The sequence below is a fragment of the Ascidiella aspersa genome, chromosome 1, assembly GCF_963924565.1.
Source record: "Ascidiella aspersa chromosome 1, kaAscAspe10.2, whole genome shotgun sequence".
NCBI classification, from domain to species: Eukaryota; Metazoa; Chordata; class Ascidiacea; order Phlebobranchia; family Ascidiidae; genus Ascidiella; species Ascidiella aspersa.
This window is the reverse complement of record NC_139447.1, coordinates 24,003,567-24,029,277: the sequence shown is the minus strand read 5'-3', so window position 1 is coordinate 24,029,277 and position 25,711 is coordinate 24,003,567. Positions and strand designations below refer to the sequence as shown.

Sequence of the window (25,711 nt, the reverse complement as noted above, 5' to 3'; positions counted from 1 at the left end):
TGTTAATGTTACATCTATTTTAAGTTGTAAGAGGCTATGAGAAACCCGTACCGAAATTCAAAGTACGGTAACCGGTGCACTTTCCATATATGTAATCTAGTCCACTTTCCATATAAGGCTGTAAGTATGAGCCGCTACGCAAAGTTCAAAATTTAAACTTAGGCAAACATCGATTGAATTATTTTTTAGCAACTAAGAAGTACCTTTCTCTGCACATTATTTAGGTTAGGGTGTCGCTCAGTGTTTGGATAACGGCCAGTCTGAAAAGTATGGCAGATCTCGACAAGATCTCGCGGTGAACGAAATAAACAGGTGCCAGCGTGCAATAACGATAAAAAAGGGCGCTCGGGTGCAACATTAAATTTCCGGGTGCACTTTATGATTTTTTGATGCTGTTTATATTGCATACACTTTGCACTGTAAACAAAAACTTGCGGTGAACTTACCATACTTTCCACCAGGGCTGGGGAGCCGGAGCTGGAGCCCGGAGCCCGGAGCTAAGCATTTTCTCTGGAGCCAGAGCCAGAGCCGGAGCCATTGTTTTTATTTTTGTGGAGCTGGAGCCGGAGCAATTTTTATTCTTTTTGTGGAGCTGGAGCCAGGGCCGGAGCCCTTTTTATTATTTTTGTGGAGATGGAGCCATTTTTCAATTTGTGGTGCTAAAGCTAAGAAATTATATTTTGTTCCATCTCCAACGTTAGTTAGCCAAAAGCAATTTTTAAAACTTGCCATTGAATAAGTGACTGGTGGCACCGGAGCTGGAGCCGGAGTCATTGGGTGTGTGTTTGATGGCTCCGGAGCTGGATCCGGAGCCAAAGGATATGAGTTTTACTACTCCGGGGCTGGAGCCGGAGCCAAAGAATTGAGTTTTGCAACTCTGGAGCCGGAGCAATTTAATAATTGTCTGATGGCTCCGGAGCTGGAGCCGGAGCTAATGTTATTTTACGGTGGTTCCCCAGCCCTGCTTTCCACAGTGGGATGAGGGTGGGTCAAGTATTAATATATTTATTATTTTATTATATTCCTTAACCTACGCAAATGCTAATCAAAAGTATTTGTGGGACAGGACGTCTGTCAGACTTTGTACCTAAATTTTAATCCAATATTTTTTTCTTTCTATAGTAAAAAAAGTAATGCGGATATTTTTACCTGAGATACATAATACGATTCTAAGAGTGATATAAAGTGCTTAAATGCTCCAATATAATCTTTTTAATACCCTTATTTCTTTGTAGATTTTTTTTTGGTAGCTGTCAGAATTTTAGTTTCACACTAAATTGACCCTGCTGAGTGTCAACACACAAAAATACAAACATATATATTCTAAAACAGGTTAACTTTTAAGTAAATATTCCACTAAAAAGTATATCATAATGACTCAATTAGTGGGTAAAAAAGTAAAAGCCAAGCTTACTTATATTGGAGGAAAATCTTATAGCAGTAGTATGACCTTCAAAAATTGGGGAAATGATCGATTTAGAGATCAGGAATTTGAGTTTTCTGCCAAAAACTACACTCAAGGATTGATGTTTGCCCCTGCATATTGCTGCTCTGATGAATCTAACCCAAAAGAAGAATTTGAAGGTAGGATGTTATAAATTAAAGCCATAATGGAAACCGTGGCTCATGTGTCCTTTTACTTGCTGAAAATATTATTAAGAAAAATGATATTTATTCTTGGAACATTTTATTTTACAAATTGTAGTTTATATATACTGTACGTTTACTTAACAATATGATAGTGATTTATAAAAAGATTTTTCATATTTGTTTAGAATATCCTCTTGCACTTCTCTATGCTAATCGTTCTGCGGTCTTTTTTCGATTAAAGAAATTTAATCTTTGTGCAAAAGATGTTCTTAGAGCTTTAGCAAATGGAAAACACCCTACTTCAAGGCAAGTTAAATTAATTAAATTATGTTTGGCTAATAGGTTTTAAATTTTGTGTATAGTTTCTATGACACCTGTAAATTAATTTTATATAGTGTATATCACACAGGTATAGTTTCCAAGCAATAATATGGTGTAGAAAATTTGAATTGCCACTTAACCCTATTTTTTGTTAAAAGTTGTGTGATATCATTCATATTTGACATAAAAAAACAAAAGTAAATTTTCCTGTATCTCTTTTGGGGATTACTGGTTAATTTATTTGCCCACGTAACTTCATTTTGAATTGTTACCACAACTAATGATATATGTAGTACAATTAACATTTTAATTGTCTTAGAAATGTTTCTTTTTAACCTTTTTGGTTTTACTGCATTTTTAGACAGTCAAAAATAACTTCTCGTTTGGCGTGGTGTTACTGGCACTTAAAAGATTACAAAATGTGCAAGGAAACAATGAATATGTTGCTTAATCAAACTGAGAGCAAACTAACAAGGGTAAGTTTAAGTAAACTGTTTAACACTGTCAACAAATTAAAATCGCCAATCGAGTCAGCAATTTTTCATGGTTGAAATTATTGTGGTTTGGTGACTTTGGTCCAATTAAAATGGTAGTAAAAAAGAAGAGAAAAACTACAAACCAACATGGGTACACAAATTTGCAATGCCAGAATGCAAAAAGGGCGTAAACTTTTAATATTTAGGAGATAAATGTGTGTTTGAATTACTGATTCACTAAACTATTATCAGTTACGCACATATTGTTAGCATTAAATATTATAGACAATAACAATCCTAATGTGCCACCCCATCTTATTGTGTAATCCCATGAACAAATCATAAAAGAACATCATTGTGTTTCTGTTTTCATAAGGCACAAGTATGATTTTAATGTTTATCATTAGGTTTAATTTGTTGTGTTCGTATTGTTAAAATATATGTTGGGTAAAAAGCTCCGTTTTATATCTGTTTTTGTTTTAAACTACATTTTTAATGGAACAACTGGCCATTGATTCCACGCAAATTAAACTAGTTCCCAAGTAGGCTTCATTGTATTATTTCAGAGGATGTTGGTGCGAAATCCCTGAAACATTGAACCTTGGTTAAGAACCACTAACCTAAACAAAGCTATCCCCAAACATAGGGTATAGCCATAATGACTTTAACTAAAAAGCTTTTTAACAGTACGAATGTTTTTCTTTTGGTTTAATATTCGTTTTTTTTTACTGAAGATAAAACATTTATTTATAGAAATTTTACATTTGACAGGAAATTAAGGTCTTGCAGCACCTTTTGCACAAAGTTGAAAAAAGCAAACACACAAACAAATCATCTCTATTACATGGTGAGATTAATATCCAGTAAATTACCACAGCTATTCATAATTTTATGTTTGTTGTTTTTTATTTAGATACTGAAAATCTAGATTTTGACCCTGACAACATTTTGGAAAAATTGAACATAAATTCGAAAAAATTAACAGGTATGAATTCGTTTTAGTGGGTAAATTACTTTATCTTTGTTGCATTTGTTTTGTAATCTTACGTTTATTAATTTTATCATATTTTTTCATGTATTGATAAACTACTTTTTTTCCTAATAAATTTGTGTTATATCGATTCCTAGGTCGCTTTTTAACAACAAAGAAAATGACGTCGCCAACGGAAACTATGTTGACAGAGATTGCCTATGCAGGAGTACTTCATGCTGCTTTCCGGAAAACACACTGCAGTTTTTGCTTTAAAGTAATTTCACTACTTTATTCCTACATTAATTTTTCTGATTGATGTACGTTACTGATGTTGTGCCACTGCCAAATCTTCTCCATATACAAACTGCGGAAGCTGTTTTTGGTTTGTCTCAGATATTTTGAATAGTGTCTCTCATTTAATTTAAGGAGAATGTTTGTTTGTTTGTTCTGCTGTGTTTTTTCTGTGGGTATTAGTAGCATTAAGAAACCTGTCTGACTGCAGTTCAACTTAACTAGAACTTCATGAACTGGTTTTGGACCAAATTTTTTGATCAGTAGCCGAACCTGAACCTTTTGTAAGATTTTAGGGAGCCGCTACAATTCAATAATTATTCTCTACATTTATTGACCAACATTTTAGGTGAAACACATATTATATTGTATCTAACCCGGAATATTATAAACCAGTTTTGTAAATAATTTTAGTTGAACCCGAGCTGAACTGGAACTTTTAAATTTCTCAAAACCGAAAGCGAAACTGAACTGGATTTCGAAAAAATATTTTAACCCGAAAAATTGTCATGGATCTAATTTGTTGCAGGAATGTAATTTAGCTGGTATCCCATGCCATGGATGTACCCACGTGCTGTACTGTGATGAAAGTTGTCGAATACAAGCTTGGCAAACTTCGCATTGGTTGGAATGCTGTATGGGTCCAGTATTATTAAAGGTAAATAATTATAGTAACATATTTAGTACATGCATAAAACTACAGTACCAACCATAACAATAGTGTTAGAAACACATATATATATGTGAAAAATATGGGTTTGCAAAAAAATCATTGATTTATTGTTGTGTTTAATGATATATATTTGTTTTGAATAATTATCCAGGTTACCATGAATATACTTATCATTATGTTTATATACTTCTCTTAGTTGTCTAAAGCAGTGGTATGTCCAGTGGGTTTGGGGTTCCAGACCCCACTTTTTATAAGTGCTAATATTGCTTTTGTCAGGGTTTAACTCACTGTCTAAAGCAGTGGTTCTCAACGGGGGGGTCGCCATGTAGAATTTCATCAAGGAAATATTAATAAGAATTAGGCATTATGAACTAACAGTTTAGCAGTATAGAAGCAAAAGCAATCGCCAGTCTAACATTTGTCTTCGTTCCGCTTTTGCTGCAGTGAACCTGTCGCGTTTAATTCTGAGCAAAAACCATAAATTGCCCTAATTTAACTGCTGTGTCCAACGGTTTGTAAATCATTGGGACAATAATCTTTCTGTCCTAATTTGGCCGAATTTATTTGTAACATTGTGGGATAAAGTAAAACCACGGGCTCACAAGGCCTACAAACTTTGTTTATACCGACTTTAACAACGTTAATTCAAAAATTGTTCGCGATTATGATGCGTATTTCTGCAATAATTTTCTGCAGTACTAATGCATCAGGTGTAGAATAGGGCGCTTTAGTTCCAAATTGATATTAGGCCAAGTAACAATAAAATTTGTGCTAGGTGTACAATAGGTTACAGGCAAAGTATTTCTTCTTTTCAGCGGTATCATAACATTTTAAATACACTTTTCCGAAACATCCACAGAATACTGGTAATAACATTTTGGTCTTACCATTTTGGAAAAAGGAAATAAAATTTACAGACAGCTTAATAATTGCACTGCTGTTAACGACTAACCGTTTTGTAAATTTGTAAGGGATTTTGTTTGCTCACCAATAATAGTTACCTCCATTGATTCCCTTTAGTATCGCACTAGGTTCATGCTAAATATGATTTGACCTAAAATGTCAATCTCTAGCAACCCTGGCTCAAATCGTAACTTTAGCTTGTTGTACATAGAACATTTTAGCCACATTTTGATACAATCTCAGAAATCCAATTTTAAAATGTGTTTTTGATTTACTGAGGTTTATTTATCTTACACTATAATTGGGTGTCGCGCAAGATATATCGAAAACTTAAAAGGGGTCGCGAGAACCAAAAGGTTGAGAACCACTGGTATAAAGCATCTTTGTTTGTTATGTAGTAATGTCAAGCATATTAAGGTAATGCAAACACAAAATTTATCACAAACTGCTATCTTTATTTTTTTGCATTTAGGGCTGGTTGGACACCATACACAGTATATATCTTCTCTGTAAAGCTCACTATTCTATTTATTTCAGATTGGCAATTGTGCATTAAACACATCAGTGCATAAAATAGTTTATTACACATGCAGAGAGAAATATGCAATGAAACAGAAGTTTATGTATGCGGTTGAAAAAAGGACAATACATAATTTAAAACACAAAATCTTTAAAACAACCTTTCTTTTTTTCTTGCTAAAAATGTTGAGTTAGGCTCAATTGATTGTTGTTTATTGTCTGTGCGCAGATAGCTGATGTTAGTGTAACTGCTGATTCAACTGAAACAGATTTTCAAACACTGAATGACATTCTCATAATTTAGCATAGCATTAGTGGAATTATGAATATCTTAAAATCAGTCACACATTTGGCAATCTTGGTTTAAGTTTCCAACACAAGGAAAAGATTGCACACAGTGCTTTCCAATGTTTTTTTTTGTGCTTCCTTGAACTCAACAAATTTTCATAACGCCTGTGCCTTATCACAGTACACCTGGGACATATCTAGGATATTTGTTAGGTAGTGGAATAAAAGTTTTAGATGCAAGATATTAAGTGATGTCACAACACAAGTAACACAATGTGTAATACAATGGAATTTGGATAATGACCCTTATATGTATGTTGCGCCCCCACATAAAAAAGACTTAAAACGCCCTCCTGCAATCCATCAATGTTTACAAGGGTAAAGTACCACACACACTGGGAAACACTTGTCTAAATGTTAGCTTTAGCTGACTGTTATCTGCTTAGAGTCTGTTCAGCACAAAAACTACTTGAGTAGTTGAATTCTAATAATTACTAGCCCTTTAAGAACCACTACTGGCTTGGGGTATTTCCTAAATTTAAGGCATGTTATAGTGCAGGCGGAAAATGGAAAATAAAATTCGACCTTCTTTTTGAATTTATCATTACCCCAGTCTAAAGCTAAAATTACAGTTTTGTTATGGCATTGGTTTGATATTAATATTAGGTGTCTGTTCTTGTCTTATATGACTTTTATATTTTTCAGTTGCAACCAACACTCCATCTTGCTGTGAGACTTATACTCTGTGGTAGCTATGAGCTTTCAACTCTAAACACTGCTAACGGCAAAGAGTTAATTAGCGGTCACACTGTTGAGTCAATATCCACCAGTATTAAGGAGACTTTTGCAAAACTCAAAGCAAAATCAGGATCCAATCCCAAAAAGAAATGGACAATCAGCAATGAAATAAATGAAAATGCATCTGGATGTAACCCAGATGATGGAAAATATTATGGTAAATACTGGAGTGTTTATTGTCTCCAGTCACACATACAAGAACACCCAAAGGCCACTGTTTCAAGATGTGAGGAAATGGCTAGATGCATTGCGACTGTACTTGAGTTGTGTGTTGGTACTTCCTCTACTGACAAAAAGCACCAAAAGGATACCTTGCAACTGCAGCTAAAACAGATTTTCAACAGGTTAAGTTTAGCTGGACAGCAAGGCAATTTCGATAAAGCCTTATTTGATATCTGTACCTTTCGAACAAAAGTGGAGAATATATGCACTAAGTTTGCTGAGAAAATACCAAACTTTAACCTTAAACAACAGCCCCACTTGTTCAGCAAAGGTAAGAATATTGCTTTTCACTATTTATTTTATATTTATATACTACCTTAACCTAACTAACGAGTTATTCTAAAAATAAAATATAAAACGATTCATAGTTATAAACATTTATAGCAACGCATTTTCTTTTTTACAGAACTTCCAAAAACCTTTCATGGTGTTCTCTCAAATCTAATCAAACATCACATGCTTCAGCTTTTTACAAACACACAAGCTATTACCGAACTTGTAAATGAAAACACTGATCAAGGTAAGTTGTCTTGTTTAAAAAAAAAATTAGTTTATTAATTATTTACATGTCTTATTGGTTTTATAGATGTCCCCACTGTTTCTCAGCAGCGCATTGCCATCGCTGTCTTTCCTTATGCAAGCCTGATGAATCACAGTTGTGATAACAATACATTTGTCAGTTTTTCTGGAAACCAACTTACGGTAACATTTGAAATAGTGTTTAAACCCCTTTGCATGGTCTGCTACTTTTACAAGGCTTCAGGTCCAATCATATTTATATTAAAACATTTATTCTACATTATGTCTTCCTCTTTGGGTATTTTTTAAACACTATGCCCCTTAAATATAATAAATGTGTTGTCTTGTCAGATTTAATTTTCTTTGGGTTTCTAATGTTTAATAATATTTGTATACTAATACTTATATTGATAAACATGTTTATAAAACATTGTTCCATAATTGGTTCTCAAACCTCTTTGGCTTGAGGCACACTAAGTAAATGAAAAAACTTTGATGCATACTTCCTACATAACAATATCGCCATAACTTGATAATCACCTGTTATACACATATGGTAGGTAATAGGTAAATACCATAATATCATCAATTTTTTTTTCGTATAAATGCCTGAATGCATATTTGTAACACAAAACTGGTATTTTTTTAATTACTAAAAGTTTTAGGCACACTATTATCTTTAAGGTTGCACGCTTCTATAATTGCGGCTATACATTCAAATTTTTGTAATACATGCATTCAGGTCAAAATGATTCGATCACTGACAACTGGAGAAGAGGTGACCCACTGCTATGGACCTTGTTTGACTCGCCACTCATATAAAGACCGACAGAAGATACTGGAGGAACAGTATTTCTTTAAGTGCCAGTGCAAAGCTTGCCTAAGGCATAAAACAGGTGTTTTTTTTAAGAATAAATAATATAGCTGAATCTTTTTGATTTCTTTATATAAAAAAACGTTTTGTTCATAAGAAGCCTTGGTTTATAGAGCTTACTTAAAAGTCCCTGTTTGATGCATTGTACAGCATGCAGCATGTTGATCCTGTTTAACTTACTGCTTTTTCGATTCACCCTGCCTCTGCATAAAATTTTATTTTACTTTTCTTTGAAGGCAACTCAGATGACCGCGCCTTCGTACAGCAGCTGACTGCCTATAAATGTGAGGCTTGTAGTGGTCCTGTGAAGATAACCAACACAAGAGAAGATAAATCGATATGGGGAAGATGTGCAGACGAGGCTTGCAGGCGAACCCAAAACCTGACAGAGGCGCAAAACATTTACACAAGAACGATGGTTTGTCCTGCTGAGCAGAATTACTTTAACTGTGTAACATCAGTTTAGGTTTTCAATCTCAGATCCAATGCCACCGTAAAAACATCACCTACATTTAGATAGTTTAAGACATAAAAAACAGTTATTAAAAATCCAAATAGTATAAAAATATGCCTACAGGATTATATTAGTAATCAGGGTTTGTTCATTCATGCTTTTATGTCTAGTACTTTTTGTTAACCAATTTGTGAAAATGGAATAAAAATCAAATTTAAAGCTAACTGAAAAATCACTGTTTGTGTTGTTTGGACAAGCCGTCTTGCATTGTGAAATAATAATACAGTCTATTTTTTACAGCAAATCATAAGTGTTGAATCTATCAAAGTCATGAATGGAGATTTAAAAAGAAATCTTCAAACGCTTATGAACGGTTTAAAAGTAATGGAGGGAATTTTATACAAAAATCATGAAACGCTTGCCGGATTACATGATCAGATAGCTTTTTGCCTCAGGTAAATATTATTTATGCATTACAAATATAGTGTAAAACCGCATGATTGTGTACGGTAATAAGTAGATTGCTTTTGTTGCTTTCATTCAATTCATATAGCCAAGTATCATATAACTTCTTACTTTTACCCCATTGGATATTAACGACCCACCAATATTTTCATTCAGTTACAATAGCCAAATAAAATATGTTTACTTCTAATCTATTGAATATAGCAAATTAACTACTAAGGATGTCCCATGATTTCGGATCGGGGGTAATACCAGATAACAAGTGGTAGTATGATTTGAAACCGCATGGCTCGTTTTCTACCGCCGTAAAATATATATATTTATCAAAAGGCAGTAATAATATTTATTTGGAGGTGCAAACGCCCACATCAATGTACTTGTTTGACCATAGCAATGGCGAAATTTTGTATCGCATCGCGACACTTTTTGTTCAAAATGTCGGGTATCGGTATCAGAATAAAATATCAAGAATCGGAATATCCCATTAACTACTACATAGCATTAAAAAAATCTTTTAAATATTAGCAAAATCTGTAGTTATATTTTCCAAATTGTCGTTTAGTTTATTACTATCGATTTGGGTTCAAATAGTTGCAAATCTGTGACTTGGACAAATGTATTAAACAGTTTTATCTCTTTTTTTTAGGTAATGATTTGTAATTCTTCCATTTTTATTTTCAAAAATATCCTAGGTATTTGTTAATTTTATCAATTATTTTAACCTTGTATTTAAACGAAACTGTTCGGTCAACAATTTTTTAAAATAACTAACGTCAAGCATTTTTAGGAGTTTACCTAAACCCGAAAAAACGATTTTGTGTTCCACCGGCTACAATAAAACATAAAAAACAAACGACTGACAACCCCATGAGGCAGTAATGCATTACTTAATACAATAAAGCGTTGTTTAAATCTATATATTCCTAACTGGTCAAAATTATTATTCTAGGACAAAATTTCTCAGTTTTAAGTCAAAAAATAATTGCCCTAATTATTAATACTATTATTATTAATAGACAAACGCTGTTTCATGAACGATTTTTATCAAAAAAAAAAAATTGTAGATATATTAGTTTTTATATAAAATAAGCCTTACTTGTTTTCCTTTTTTAAACAGTAAAAGCTTCGTTAAATCGCTTTCCTGTGTTTGTTTGTAACAACAACTTAACAACACGTTTGATCGTTCGCTTCCTTGTGGCAGCAAATTGGACGACCGTGCGTCGCATCTGCGTGCCATCGAGCACCTTCTGGTCAGCGCAAAAGTGGTCGGGATGAAGTTCGGATCGTCGAGCATCGAATACGGACGCGAAATCTACAAGCTGGTTACCCTCTACTACAGGACCGACCAGTATGACCTGGCTGAAAAGTATACAAGCATCGCCAAGCCCGTCATAGACGCCCACCTACCGGCCGACAACAGCGAAAGGATGGACATGGAGAAGATGGCGACGTTCTTAGAGTGCTGCAAGTTGCAGAAGAAACTTGAATGCAAGATGGCCCAGATAAACGCCACCAAGGCGTGAGGATGTGGAGAATTAGTTCCACTAATTTTAATCGCTGGTGTGAAACGTAATTGACTTAAGTTTCTTGTCAACCTTCAAAACCCTGTCATACAGCATGATTTATATTTAAAAGTTTAAGTTTCTGCACATATTATTGATTGATGGGAATGTAATCTGTGTACTTATTTTTGTGTATTTTGGTAAAAGTCATCGAAAGCTGTTTCGTGTGTTTGTTTGCAAAAAAACTGTTTGGTGCACAACGATCTATTTTTTGCCCGTCTTATTTCGCTGCACTGCTGCAGGTCTACCAAGGATGCTATGTCATGCGCTATGCAACAGTTAAACAACGATAATAATATTGTTGTTGAAAGTTATACTGTAAACATTTTTTACACCGCCATGTTCCAATGTTTCGCTTGTTTCTGTGTTTTGTGCGATTTACTAGCTTTAATTTTTCAATTACAGGTCGTGTCTTTCAGAATGGTTTTAACCAAAGGTAGCATAACACTGTTGTAAAAAAATATGCAAAAAGTCACCAACGCTCTGATTCGCGGTGGTATAAGTTCTCGGAATTGCCTTGCGCCGTGTTTGAGCGCCAGAGCTCTTCACTTGTCGCCGGTCGGAGGTTTCAAGAATGACGAGACCGGCGTCGCCGTAAAGCAGGAGATTCGTCGCAGACGCCCGATTCCCATTGCCATGGACTGGAAGGCGCTGGAGCGTTCATGGCGCTACATAAAGCACGACTTAAAGAACCGGTTTGCCAGCAACGAAACACAGGAACAACGAAAGAGGCTGTCCAAACTCGACCACGTCTTATATTACTTTCGGAAACCGGAAGACTTTCAGGTGCTGTGTTTGAGTCGTTTAAGATAAATGCTTTTCATAAATATAAATACACTGTAACTTTTATTGTTCCGTTTTGTTGCATCAGATTCTGCGCAAAAGTAACTTGATTTGAATTGCGATTGATTATAGTGTTCAATATTTACTTTTTAAGATTTAACTTTAATAAACAGAGAATCCGATACCTATTTTTGTTACACAAACTGTTTAAATCGCAACGAGCGTGCCATATTTGTTTGGACCTGGTTTTCAAACAACACAATTTTCTTTGATCATTATTTCGTCACTTTACAGCATTGGTATTTAATGACTGACGAGGACGTGGGAGGTTATAGCTGGGCCGAGCTAAGGCAAAGTAAAAACGAGTTGACCGCAAGGTTTCGGGGTTACCTGAGCCAACGCCGACCGCCTTCTCGAAGGTTATCCGACGACCCACTACAAGACAAGCAAGTCTATAATGGCTTCGTTTATCTGGAAACCAAGCCGTTTATTGTAAGGAACTACTTTTACCGGTTTGGTTATATATGTTTTATACAGCTCCTGTTGAATTGTTTGTTGTTAAAAAATTTTAAACAGCAGGGTTAGTGAGCGAATGTTTTTATGTGACAATACAGACGATTTTCGACAAGGCCGATTTGTTGAGCCTAATCGGTTTCAATGTCGTCAAAATACGGATCAGGGGCGATGGTCGTAAATACTCGTTCGAAATGGTGTGCAACTTGGGCCTTGATACAAGGATCACTTACAGCGCACCAGTTTTTACTAGCGGGGGTCCCCTTTGGGAGGAGATAACCGTGAGTCCCTTTAATTTGTTTGTTTTTTGCTAATATAATAAAAAGTTTTAGCTTCGGATAATTCAACAGAGTTAATGCATTTTTTATGGTTGTCAGATACCGTATGTAAAGTTTCTGCCCACGCGAAAAAGTTCATTGATGGACAGGCCGACCGGTATGGATATCAACAAGGCAAGTAGCTCAATTTTTTTGATCTAATACTAAAGTACTAATACAGGAAAGCTAACTGGCTATAGGTTATGAACCCCAATTGTGCTTTCTTTACGAATTGATAGCTCGTAATGTGTTTACACTTCTTTATCCCAGATTGAAAACTTCAGATTTTTTTTGAGCGATGGCATCGAGGGTCCCTTCCAACTGGAGATAGACTACGTTGCGTTGGAACGTGACCCGACATTTCCTTTTCGCGGCACTACCTACTATTCTCCTTGGCAAAAAGTCGACGGAGACTCTGGCGCCTGAAACCACTATTGGAAAAAACGTGAATTATATTTTCGTGAATCAACGATTAATAAACAAAACATATTGCACAAAACAATAGTCGGAGAGGTCCAGATGACCTAATAAACGACGGAAAACACTTATTTGTGTAACAGATTTTTGTGATGACAACTTCATTAAATTGCAAAGCCAAATAGGTCGAGTAGATCGACAGCATCTTGATTAAGACGTTTGTTTCGATACGAGTTGAACTGAAGATGATACAAGCTCGTATCGAAACGTCTTAATCAAGATGCTGTCGCTCTACTCGACCTATTTGGCTTTGCAATTTATTATCAAGCTACATTACAGATCCGTGCATAGTGTACCCAACTTCTTTAAAATTTTCCAAACCTTGCACTTCATGCGTTGAATGAGGCTACCATAGGGAGCAAATCGCAAAAGTCACTTATTATGTTCAGCCTTACACACGGCGACAGGAAGGATCGAAATGCACGACCATAATTTTATTTTTTCAATCTTCCTTCACGACCATGACTTGGCGTCATCAAGACCACTGTCGGCAAATGCGGTGTCGATGGCGCGCACAGCGATTTCGCCACACAGCACACACTCGTTGGCGATCGAGTCGTCAAGGTCGAGCACCAACTGCTGCCTCCTCGACCTCCGATCTTTTATCGCTTGTTCATTGCCGGGTTGGGTCGCTCCCATTGTTAGTTGACGTAATTCCTGTTTAAAGGGACAGAACGGAAGATCATTGGGATATGGCAGTTATATTCGATACTAATAGATTAAAAGCGGTTTAACAACATCTAGGCTGATACGCTGATTTGCCAGGATTAACTGGGAGGAATACCCAAAGATGTTATAGAAAAATATGTCTATGTACTATATAGCGTTTCAATATGTATAATACACCTCAAGCTGAATTTAGGTAGGAATTCATTTCTTGCTTAGCGTTTTAAACATATTTTCCGTTTATGCATAAAAGGTTGATTGTTTACGGTTTTCTCCTTTTAGCTTTAGGGTGGCGAAAAAACCTCGAGGTCCTCGAGCAAAACAGTTTGTAAGGACTCAACAAGTGATAAATCAGAGTAAATATAGATATCTTGGCCAGCGTTACCTGCTGAAGCCGGTCGGCGTTGGTTCGCTTGGCGTCGTTAAGCAGCGGCCTGACCTCGGTCCACAGACAATCGCTGTGGAAGGCGTGGTTGCAGGGGAAGAGATAGAAGCCACGCGTGAGGAGAGGTCGCGTGCAAGACGTGCAACGCTCAGTGGGCCCGACCACTAGATGCTGGTTTCTGGAAACAAAGCTTATGTTGTTAACCCCGGTACCGCACATTTTACTTAGCATTTAGCAAGTTTGGAGTCATCACACATCTTATCGAATTTTGCTGACATAGCTTTTTCAACAATAGTTGGCGATACATCGCTATTTACAAAACAGTTAACGTAACTAAGACTCCTTCGCCCCAAAACTAACATAGGAAACATCCGCCTTCCCTAACAAAGGCTTTTTTAGCTGTGGGACAAGCATATGTGATGAAAATTGTAGCAATATTCCGTATGTACTTGCAACAGCGAGTTAAATTTACCTGGTCTCTTGTATGTTAGCTCGTATGGAGTGAGCGCTCGTTGTTGCTTCGTTCATCTCGTCCTAAAGCAAAGAGATGTATAGTTTCAGCACATCGGAAAGCTTTTATCATAAAACTCTACTAAGCTTTATATATATATTCTAGACCAGGGGTCGGCAACCTTTTCCTAGTCGCGGGCCCGACCCAAAGTTAGAATGGTCTTGGAGCCGTATTAGCTAATACTTTTGTTGAAACGTGTAGTATTAAGCATTTGTGATAACAATTAATGTTAATCAAGGGTGGACCAAACTTTTTTGCATTTGAAAATGTAGCCTACATTTTAATTGTTTAGACTACATTCGAGTCAGTCCAGCGTCATATATCATCACAAGAGGTGTTACAAAAATACCCCTGTTCTAGACGTTGATCAGATTAGTTTACCTTTAGCTGATCGATGTGCTTATTGTACTCGGCCAGCGATTCACATAACGCATCCTTAAAATGGTCTATCGTGACAAAATCCGGGAAGAACGGAAGAATGTCTTCGATCTTCAGCAAGTCGCCAGACTCCTGGTTACAACAAAACGTTTATTAGATAAAGTATAACATACAGGTTTGATTAGTCACGTTAGCGTTTTTTGGCGCTTGATTATAGAATCTCTAATATGCTTCCATAGGTCAAATTGAATGGAAAAAAAAATTTCATGCATTAGGCCAAAACGCTTTTGCGTTTGGAAATAATTGCCTTTAAAGATAGTAGATGTTGGAAAGTAAACTATCGCTGAAATCCGTAACTTTATCTGATCGAATCGGCCTTGATACCACTCTAGCATCGGAAAAGTATAGGCACTCTCACTTGGCATCCATTGTAAATGCTCCGATTATGATTCAATAATATCAGAATTCCTATCAAGAATAAACCAGTGAAAAAATATAAATGAGCAAACCTGCAAAAACATCATCGCTCGCTTGATGTCTTTCTCCTCCTGTACCACGTGTTTAGCGATCCGGAGCCAGAGTTTCTTCCTTAGCTCTTCGTCCTCCTCTTCAAGCTCCTGCCGATCCGCTATCGATTTGGCAAGCTCAACGTCCACCTAGTGAGCAGGAGAAAACAACATTACGACTCCCCATGCAATTTTTCCTTAACATTTTAAAATCTACCGGCAACAATTAAACGTCAAAAATTTTTAGTAGCATTTAAAATCGTTTTCTGTAAATGGTGTTGCAAAAAATAAATTAGAAATTAGAAATGTTTAGGAACAGGTGTGTACACCTTGAGCGCCATGGCAACTGCTTCCTCGTAGAGACACATTACAGTATATATGATGACACACGATCGCAGAAGAACCGGATTCCTTTTTTCGTCCTGCTTATTGTTGCCAAGACATAACCTTAGCGCGTACTTGACGTCATAGCACACATCACTTGCGTCGCTGCCTTGGTCTTTCAAGTAGCTGATAAAAAAATCAAGGCAAATTGTGTTGACTATGTAATACAATACGGTATTTCGTGAATCGCGGGTTCGATTTAATCCTTACATATACTAAATTACCGATATCAACAAAAGCTAACAGGCTTTATGATTTTTTTGGTTGTTGGGAGATCACTTATAGTTTTACACAGCGACTGGCAAAACAAATAGACTTAAAAGATCATCCATTTAAAAATAAAACAATAACTCACCTGAGTACCGACTCCGGTTGGTGTCTGACGTACAACGATAACAGGTAGTTGTGAATTGCCGAGTCTCTGCATTCGAGGTCACGTGTGCAGTACTCCAGGTAGCGCAAGGCTTCAGCCCACTGCTGCCGGTGACCGCTCTGGGTGAAACGCAACACAGCTAATAAGGACCAAGTATCGACCAAGTTACCCGACCTGGTGGACATTATAGCTATGCATCTATTGTTTTGAAAATCTTAGTGAAACGATAGTTTTCATTTACACTGTGAGACAGTAAGGTAATCCACGTCATTCCATGGAGGAGACTAAATTGTGAACTACATATCTCATTCAACATATAACGCATAGCAGAAATTTCCATCGAATTAAAGAGAACATTACATTAAATTATACATAAGCTAAGAAAATTGAATAAATAAACCAATCAATTGATAGCCTACTATCACTACAAGGTCAGTAATGTTTCCAATCATCTATAAATACGAGACTACCTGAGTGCAATTGACCAGTGCTGGAATAAGATGCTTTGGGTCCATTTTCCTTCCCAGGTGAATCCAAGCATCAACGGTCAAGTTGGGTATGTGCTGAAATATATTACGCTTTAAATCGAAGCACAACAGAGGATGTCGATTCGTTAGTGTAGGCGTATACCTGCATTAGAACCGGTGAAAATTTGTAGTACAGTTGAATGTTATTTTGCTTGCGTAAATGTTCCAGCGCAGCTGAGTAGTTTTCATTTTGTACATAGTGATTTACAACCCGCTCGTAGTCCTGAAAAAAAAAACGTGTATGTAGTAGAAACACAATTGCTGAACGCGGTCTATTGTGTTATGGCTATTGATTAGATTTCTGATTGGTTCAAAATAGAGCTTTTGCCCTGACAATTTATCATCCGTTTCTTCTTTAACTTCGGTTTCACGTTTTTTCGAACAGTCCATAAATGGTTGAGCGAAACGTCCTACAGCAGGCCTACACAACTCAAGGTCCGCGTGAGAGTTTGTAAAAACATGGTCACAAGCAGATGCTGATCAAGAGAAAGGAGGTCACAAGGCCTATATTTTTTAACAACTTAACCTTGCAATACATATTTTTACTTTTTCGTTTTTTACCATGTTTTTGTCACCTTTTTAAATTGAAAGTTTAATTTTAGCCAAATAAACGTAATTATTTTGCTCATCGCGCGATTAAGACTGGATTTCAGCTGCATATTTTTCGCTCAAGAACAACAGGTGTTTTAAGATAATTTGTTTTATGACGTCATGACTGTTATGAAGAAACTTGTAACGTCATCCTTAAAAAATTGTCATGCAATTGCAGTATGCAGCCTGTGGATTTTTCTGCTTTTTGCGGCCCTTGTACCATTTAGAGTTGTGCAGCCCTCTTTTACAATTATCTTACCTGCATTAGAACTGCAAAAAATACATAGTCCTCAATCTCTCCATGGCTAATCAGAAGATCATAAACTGTGGCACGGTTCTCCTGAAAGCTTTCCTTCAATCGACCCTTAAAACATGGTAATTAGGGAAAAGCGGGGCAAAATGAATCTCTTTTTTTCAAAAAAAACTTATCTGCTTAAAATCAGGCAGATTTAGTTTTGCAAAAATCATTAGAGGGGAATGTACTTTTGAGGATGTTGATGTAAGGATGGTATAGTATGCATTGGCTACTAAAGTTAAAATAAAGCTGAAGATGTAATTCCCATATTTAATGCTCATGCATACCATTATTGAACTTGGATTATGACGTCACATTATGATGTAACTTGTGAAAAAAATCTTTAATAATTATTATACCGCCAAACAAATCCTGGATAAGCCCCATTCATGCAGCAAAAAAGCAGATAAGTTATGTTTTATACATATGGCACACTGGGGATCACTTTTGTGTCACCGGTGGTCGGTTTTCCCTGCGCAGAACGTTCTTCAGAAAATATGCTTATTTTTGGAAACACGGATCTGCACTGAAGATGGCATAAGCACTTGCCGAAACGTATGCAAATAAAAGAATGAATCTTTTATCATTTATTTGGGCCACTCTTTTTTACTGAAGATTATGCTTATTTTATTTTTACTGTTTATCACAGGTGTAGCCAGGGTTACCATACCGTGCTTATTTCTAAGATTGGTGCTTATTTTTGGGCGCAGTGTCTTAGAAAACTCAAATGTGCTTATTTCTAAGAAACGTGCTTAGTTTGTCTTTTTTTAGTTTCTAAAAGCGTTCTTTATCAATTTTTTATTTATATTTACCAAGTTATTTAACCCAGATTATAACAGTAATACATTAAATTACATAATAACAATGGATTGTGATTGTTTATTCTAAATCTGAAAAGTACATTGTAGCCTATAGAAGTGTGGTAGGTTGCTTTAGCAATCAAGTAGTAAACTTTCGGCTTGACGTGAGGACTGGCTTTTTTGTGTCAGTACAGACACAATGCTAAATCAGCCCAGAGGCTATGGAAAACACAATATTACTATAAAAAAAATTGCTAGATGCATTTCCGTAAATCATTCAATGAATAATTTTATTACAACCATAACTCCGCCAAGTGAACCAAACTTAACTACCAGGCACGGTCAGAATTATGCGTTTCATGCTGCCATGCACCACGGTTCCTTTTAAACTTTAAAAGGTGTATAACTGGTGCGTTCTGACGCGAAAAAATCGACAAAGCTTGCATTAAATAAGGGTGACTAACTTGCCAATTTCAACCAAATAAACGCATTTTTTCGTGCTTCGCGCGATTAAACCACGTTTTGCGCATACAAAAATAGCTGTTTTTCAAGTTTTTATTTTATTTTATAACGTTATTTCTGAAACCTTGTATTTCACCCCCGGGATCTTTAGTAACGTGCTTATTTTTTTGGAGTAGCGTGCTTATTTTTTGGTCTGAGCAGATGGTAACCCTGGGTGTAGCCTAGGCGACATTTTGGTTGCTACACTGTCCATCAAAAAAATTGTTTTAGCTAATACGAATTCTCGCTTAAGCAGTCTGTTTTGCCTTGCCCTTTCCTACTGGGATATTTTATGCATAATGATGGAAAGTGCGTAACGTGAGTGCAATCTGAACTAACATATAGGATTTTAAGAACAGCACAGTAAAAAATTAACATCAACAACACCATTGTCTCAAAAGTACCTGGGCCAGCAATTGCCTAAGATTGTTTCTGCTTTTAACTTTTTCCTCTTCATCAGATTTCGATTCCGAATCCCTAAGTTTCCCAAGGTCGTTCAGATAGAGTTCGATAAGCCAGGTTGACAACATGGTCATTTGAGCAGTTTCACCAGGCTATAAAAGTTAATAGATAAAATAAAATAATTCAAGCTAACATCTTTCAGTGTATATTTTGGTAAAATAGGATTTTTATAACAAACCACACCAACATAATATGTAGAATTATAAAGGTAACTTTGCCCACTAAGTAAAACACCTACTTTAAGGTTGCTGAGTTTCTTTTGCAGGTATGATCTTAATGCAACTTCCTTGCCCGCCCTTAAAAACTTTAAAGTAACATCTTCAAAAGAGTTTTGGGTAATGGCAAAATACAAGGCACTTTCCTTATATTGACCTTTTACGAAGGCATGTTCAGCTTGCCTGGTTAAAACCTGCACAAAACCATTTACTTATTTTGTTTAAATTCTAAACTGTCCATAATGTTAAACATGACCAAAAGGTAGAGAAACATTTGCATTGAATAAAAGTCTAAAACGATATATTAATTTTTAACATTTTAAATAAACCTTATACAAATGATTGTTAAAATTATCACAAACATGAGAATATTAAGAAAGATGGATTTACTGAAATGTTTGTTATTTACACAGGGATTTTACCAGCAACACGAAACATATCGAACTGTTAATTAGCTTGTAGATATATCTTTATCAAATATTTTCGAAAAACTTAGAAAAAAGCCTAGATATATGGAAGATCTTTTTTTTATAAAAAAAAGTACTACTGATTTAAAAATGTTGTTAAAAAAATGTCCAGTTATAATTTTTTTTCTTTTTTTTTCTTATTACAATTCCTTCAATTTGTTTATATCAGTTTTAAAGGTGATTTTTGTAAGTAATTTGGTTAAAAATGTTTATTTCAAGAACATAAATGCGAGTCCAAGAATATACTGTTGTAAATATTATTTTATTAAACCCATGAATCGACTAACAAAATTTGAAAAAAACTGCCACAAAGAAAGGATTGTGTAAAATTGACAATTTATGCGTGAATATTCTTTTTCTTATTTAAGATATATTTTTTGTCACAACATTATTCTACTACTTACCTTGTCAAGGTTTGCTGGGTTATCTCTGCAGTGTTCACGGGCCAAATCAAACTTTCCCATGTCAAGGTACATCTGCCACACATCCCTTGCTTCCTTTACAACCTAAATGTGAAAGTAATAACAACACAATAAAGCATTCAAGCAACATGTCAAGAATACTTGGAAATTAGTACAAGCAATTAGTTACTTTTGACATACCATAAAATAAACATGCTTTACTATTACCTTGTATTTAAATACTGCTTTTTCTGTAAACGTCCAAATTGTGGTTTGAACAGGATCTTTAAAGAGGCCCATTAATTGACCAAATCTGTTACAACACTTAATTAAAAAAATAAAAAAGGCTTTTCGATACATTTCTAACTTGAAGCCTTTAAAAACCTTTAAATTCTATTATAAATAAAGATTTTAAACATCCCTTAATGTTTATATAAATTGTGAGAAACTTACCTTGACGTATAAACGTCTTCAAAAATAAGTTGCTCATTGAGTGAGCAAATCACTTTAAGTCTATCTGAATATAACATGAGTAAGTGAAATTCAGTTAGAACTATGTTTAACACTTTGTCATTCTCCTCAGCAAATGGATTGGCATTATCTCCTTCTGTAAATAAATAAAATCAAGTGATGCGAAACAAAAAGATAAACTGAATGGTAACACTAAAAGGAGTTTCTTAAGATTCTTCTGAAGGTCAAGAAACAAGTATTACATGATTATTGATCACTCACCATTAAAAAGTTTACTGATAGCTCACATTCAAATTGTAGTTTTTAATTTAAACCATATTTATACCTGTATCTGGATAAGATATAAGCCTTGCATTTGCAATTAGAGAACGGTTTTGCAGAGAAGACTCTTCAGTTGTTTTGGGGACTCTAATATCTCCTATGTAGACGCCAGGGGCTGCCATCCATGCAAACTGTGCTGGAATTTGTGCTGCAACAGATTTTATATTTATGTATAAAATCCCTGTAAAACTAAGTCCCACAAAGATCCCCTTCAACAAGTTTAGCATATATTTTGTATAATGTGTTTTTTTGCATGCACACTTGTTTTTTATGTTTTAGAGTACATTACTATAAACGACATTAAAACCTTATGTTAATATAATACCTGTGGAGGACTTCATGTCATATAACAAAATTAGTTGACTATTGTCTATTTCTCCTGGAAGATCAATGTGTCGAGGTGGAGTACTGGCATATGGCGCAAACACACTCTAGAAAGGTATACGAAAAACAGGTCACACCATATGTAGTTTTCAAACATACTTCTTACAAATGCATAGAAATCTGTTTAATATCGAAACAAATGTATTATACTAAAACACTCATTATCATACAACACAGTAGAACTTCAATAAGGCTAATCAAGATTAGACACCCATAAGGAATTATATTGGATCTTAATTCAGACATACATTTTAATACAATTGAAAGGTAATACGTAAACCAAACCTGAAATAGAGGTACATCTCCACTGTTTATGTTGACAATACCACTGAATTGATAAAATCTGCTTGGGGTGCTTGCAAAAATACAATACTCATTTCTTCCATTTCCTTTAGTGGCAGTACAGAAATACTCCAGTCCAGTGACAGGGTGACCTGTTAAAATATAAAGAAAATAATTCAAAGTTTATAATCAAATTTGTTGTTAAGCAGTGATAGGTTTATTTGACATTACTAGTGAAGTTGTCCTTCTTACCTCTTCCATCACCCTTGGTAAGGTTAAACACTTGCTTGAAGTATTGATCGACACTTCCCCCAAAGAACTTTATGTCCTCACCAGCTTCCACACAGCATTCCATGATCAACCCCCAACTTGTCCCAACTAGTACAGGCCCTGTTGTGTTGCCACTTGATGTCTGACACCAGGCAACACTTTCAATTTTATGACCTAAAAATTGGGTTTGCTATTATATGGAACTTATTATTACATTAAGGCAGTGGCCGGCAAGCTATATTGATTGCAGCCAAAATTACCATTTCAAGAGCTCTTAACGGCCAATTACGTAAAAACATTAGGATCACATGGGTGGATCCAGGATCTTGCTTTTTAAGTGACCATGGATATATTTAGTATGACATCACAAAGTTATTTGCCATAAAACAATTATTCCTAAAAACACCCCTTGTTTTCAAGTGAACTTGTGTGCAAATATGCAGTTAAAATCCAGTGCAGTGCTAAAAAAATTGCGCTTATTTGCTTTAATTTGGTAATACTTGACTTAGGAGGATATGCGATGCACAGGAAACAGAAAGTAATAATTACACTTTAATTTTTTAAAAATCTGGAAACCCAAAAGGCAATTTAAAACCAAAGTAAGTTATTTAAATAACCTTAATTTGGAGTAATAAACAAAATTCACATTTTAACGATGAAACCACCAAAGAATCCCAAGTTTACCAATTGTAGCCATGTGAAGCATGTCCGAAGGCTTTTTGCCACTTAACTTCGCCACTATTTACTCTAACAGCGAATATTACCAGACATGCATACGTAATAGACATGACAAAGGTTTAACAACCAATTTACTGCAGTAAGCTAGTAACACATTAATTTAAAGAATACCTTTGAATTTGTTTAAAGTTTTTGGTTTCCTAGAATTTGCAGATAAGAAAACAGTTTCTTCTGAGGTTAATGTAAGTAGAAGAAAGTGTCCAGTTGGGTCAAAATACATTTTGTAAACAAGATCATCTCCTCGTGTAACCTCAACCTTTAGGCAACATACAAATAATATATTGGTTTTATTCTAGTTGAAACACTTCAACTTTTAAACAAATTTTAACGCCTACATCTAAGATACTGCAGTAAAGATTGTTGTGTTACAATTCAGTTTTTTGTTTTTAAAGTAAGAAATAAATTCTATCTGAGCAAAATATATATGTATATACAGCCTTGAGTGGTTTTGTTGACTAAGAACCTGGGTCACTACATTGAAGAATTTAAAGTGATAAATATTGAAATGGTGAACAAGTTTACCTCATCAACATCATCTGGATGTAAAAGGTTAATCCGCAGAAGCAATCTGCCAGACATAACCATGCAAAGCATGTTATTGCAAATGGCAAGATGAGTCACTTTCTCCTGGGGTTTAAAATTGATCTAGAAACAGAACAAAACTGTTGCTTCACTAAACTCTAAAATGCATTGCCAGTTTTTTGCTGACCTTGCTTTTGCTGAATATTGGTGTCTCATCTTCAAGCCTGGCTGATATGTAGCCACTGGATACTGGTTCTGTAGATGTGCTTGTCGCGCTAGATGCTCTGCTAACCCGCTGTGTTGTATTACCGGTACCACGGGACATAGTAGCTTCATATTGATCAAATATCGAAGACATTATTTACAAGTTAAACAAACATTGGAACTTAAGCAGAAATAAAATGTAAGCATAAAGAACTTAATTAATGAAGGTCACTATCTATAGCAGTGGTTTTAAAACTGTTATGGTTTGTGGCACACTTCCTACAAAACGAAAAAAAATTGACAATAGCCATTAATACACGACTAGAAAATGGATGAATACTGCAATATTTTGAGCAATTAAGGATTTTCTTGCAAGCAGCTCCAGGCTAGAAATATCTATATGGTTCAAGTCACGACCCCACCATACTAGGACGGTCGCTCTACCAAATGACCTTTTACAGGTTCAGAGGAAAGCAAGTCGAGAAACAACAAAGCCTGCTACACTATTTCATAATACACAACATCATATAAAAAGGGATTTACAGTACCGTAATGAGTAGGGCTGTTATTTTTTTACAAAAAAAATTTTAACCTAAAAAATTCAAATTTTAACCAATTAGGAATACATTGATTTAAACAGATGCAATGTTGTACAAAGTACTGCATTAGTGTTTTGGCGTCGACGTTGGTTATTTAAAAAAAAAGAAAATTGTTAAGCAAAAGTTTGGTTGAAATACAAGGTAACAAGATTTGCAAAACATTAACGAACTAGCATATTTATTGAAATAGGAAATAATTGCAAATTACAACCGAAAAAAGACACAAAAAATACTGTTCAATGAATTGTCAAAATCAGAGATACAAAACTATCTGAAGCAAAAACGAGTTCAAGCTAAACTTAGCATGATAAAGAAGACATGTGTGGTTAATTAAAACTGCTTATGTTGTATATACCATATATTCCACTAGTAATAATAAATAATAATACAGTTTAAATGTTGTTGGATGTAATTTAAAACTAAATTTGATAAAATATTAAACTGAACGACAGTTTAGAAAAGCTCATTACAGTTTACGTTTTTGTAAAACAATTTTGATTTTGTAAACAATTTTGACTGATTCATTCTTTTATAACAGAAAAAATCTATTTTACAATATTATCGTACAAAATGTTTTTCAGCACACTTAACAACCTCTTAATCCACACTGGGTGTCATCGCACACTTTTAAAGAATCATGGGTCTACACATTCTTGGCATACCAATTTACTAAATATGGTTAATCATATTTCCAAAAGTAAGCTTAAATAGCAAAGTTAATGGCGCTGGTCTAGAATCCTACCACAGTTCTAAAATCAACGCACAAAATTTGAGTTAGGATGCGGGTTAGCGTTTGGGTGTGGGTGGGTCAAGTATTATTATATTCTTTATTTAATAATAATACCTGACCGACCCTAACCCAAACGCTAACCTGTACCCTAACCCAAATGGTGTTTCGTTGTGGTAGGATTCTAGACCAGCGCCAAGTTAATAATTATATGGTAATTTATACCTTCGCATGCTGCAATCACCTATTTAATCTGTTGTTTATTTTAATGCATATTTCATAATCAAGCTCAGGCAAAACATTTCTTGAAACAAGGTTTAAAAAACATAACTATGACTTAAAAATATAGCAATGAGATTTGTTTGCATAGTTTTTTACTAGTATTTTTGACCAAAAAAATACCTCGGAAAGATTCAATTTTATCTATTTTACTTGTTTGAGAATGGGTAATTGAACTAGGATCGGATTGCGATACTTGTTGTCAATATCGGGTATCAGTATCGGAATAAAAAGTATCGGACATCCCTAGTTAATAACGTAAGAGCAGTTTCCGCCGCAGATTCGACGTAACTGCATTTGTGGAAAAAATGCGCCACCGGCTATTCATGCATGAACTGGAGCGATTTGGCACGTGAGTTGACGTCATCGCACACGACAAATTGTAAACACAACGATCTTCGTCCCATGACTAATGTCAGCTGATTGCAAAGACC

The 25,711-nt window shown here is 35.3% G+C and overlaps 3 protein-coding genes across 3 annotated transcripts; 2 read left to right on the top strand and 1 right to left on the bottom strand.

Annotated features, from left to right (window-relative positions):
- The first annotated feature begins 1,338 nt into the window (after positions 1 to 1,338).
- LOC146168408 (protein-lysine N-methyltransferase SMYD4-like) lies at positions 1,339 to 11,333 on the top strand. Its single transcript, XM_083391050.1, has 14 exons — positions 1,339 to 1,584; positions 1,776 to 1,896; positions 2,273 to 2,387; positions 3,159 to 3,234; positions 3,301 to 3,372; positions 3,516 to 3,634; positions 4,181 to 4,309; positions 6,740 to 7,325; positions 7,461 to 7,574; positions 7,641 to 7,756; positions 8,316 to 8,469; positions 8,684 to 8,865; positions 9,202 to 9,356; positions 10,568 to 11,333. The coding sequence occupies exons 1-14, from the start codon at positions 1,374 to 1,376 to the stop codon at positions 10,887 to 10,889; spliced, it is 2,472 nt and encodes an 823-aa protein (XP_083247176.1). The 5' UTR covers positions 1,339 to 1,373; the 3' UTR covers positions 10,890 to 11,333.
- Positions 10,916 to 13,103, top strand: LOC146168407 (complex I intermediate-associated protein 30, mitochondrial-like). Its single transcript, XM_083391059.1, has 5 exons — positions 10,916 to 11,714; positions 12,006 to 12,203; positions 12,326 to 12,505; positions 12,602 to 12,676; positions 12,812 to 13,103. Exons 1-5 carry the CDS (start codon positions 11,391 to 11,393, stop codon positions 12,965 to 12,967), a joined length of 933 nt encoding a protein of 310 aa, XP_083247185.1. The 5' UTR covers positions 10,916 to 11,390; the 3' UTR covers positions 12,968 to 13,103.
- On the bottom strand, positions 13,006 to 25,106 carry LOC146168406 (vacuolar protein sorting-associated protein 18 homolog). The gene is made up of 22 exons (XM_083391038.1): positions 23,656 to 25,106; positions 23,469 to 23,591; positions 23,058 to 23,202; positions 22,191 to 22,382; positions 21,942 to 22,090; positions 21,598 to 21,703; positions 21,277 to 21,420; positions 20,934 to 21,084; positions 20,709 to 20,793; positions 20,484 to 20,585; positions 19,636 to 19,806; positions 19,340 to 19,489; positions 17,599 to 17,703; positions 16,852 to 16,971; positions 16,692 to 16,784; positions 16,204 to 16,340; positions 15,794 to 15,974; positions 15,468 to 15,614; positions 14,962 to 15,090; positions 14,542 to 14,603; positions 14,070 to 14,247; positions 13,006 to 13,675 (listed from the first exon to the last, which is right to left on the bottom strand). Exons 1-22 carry the CDS (start codon positions 23,824 to 23,826, stop codon positions 13,472 to 13,474), a joined length of 3,045 nt encoding a protein of 1,014 aa, XP_083247164.1. The 5' UTR covers positions 23,827 to 25,106; the 3' UTR covers positions 13,006 to 13,471.
- Between the last annotated feature and the right edge of the window lie 605 nt (positions 25,107 to 25,711).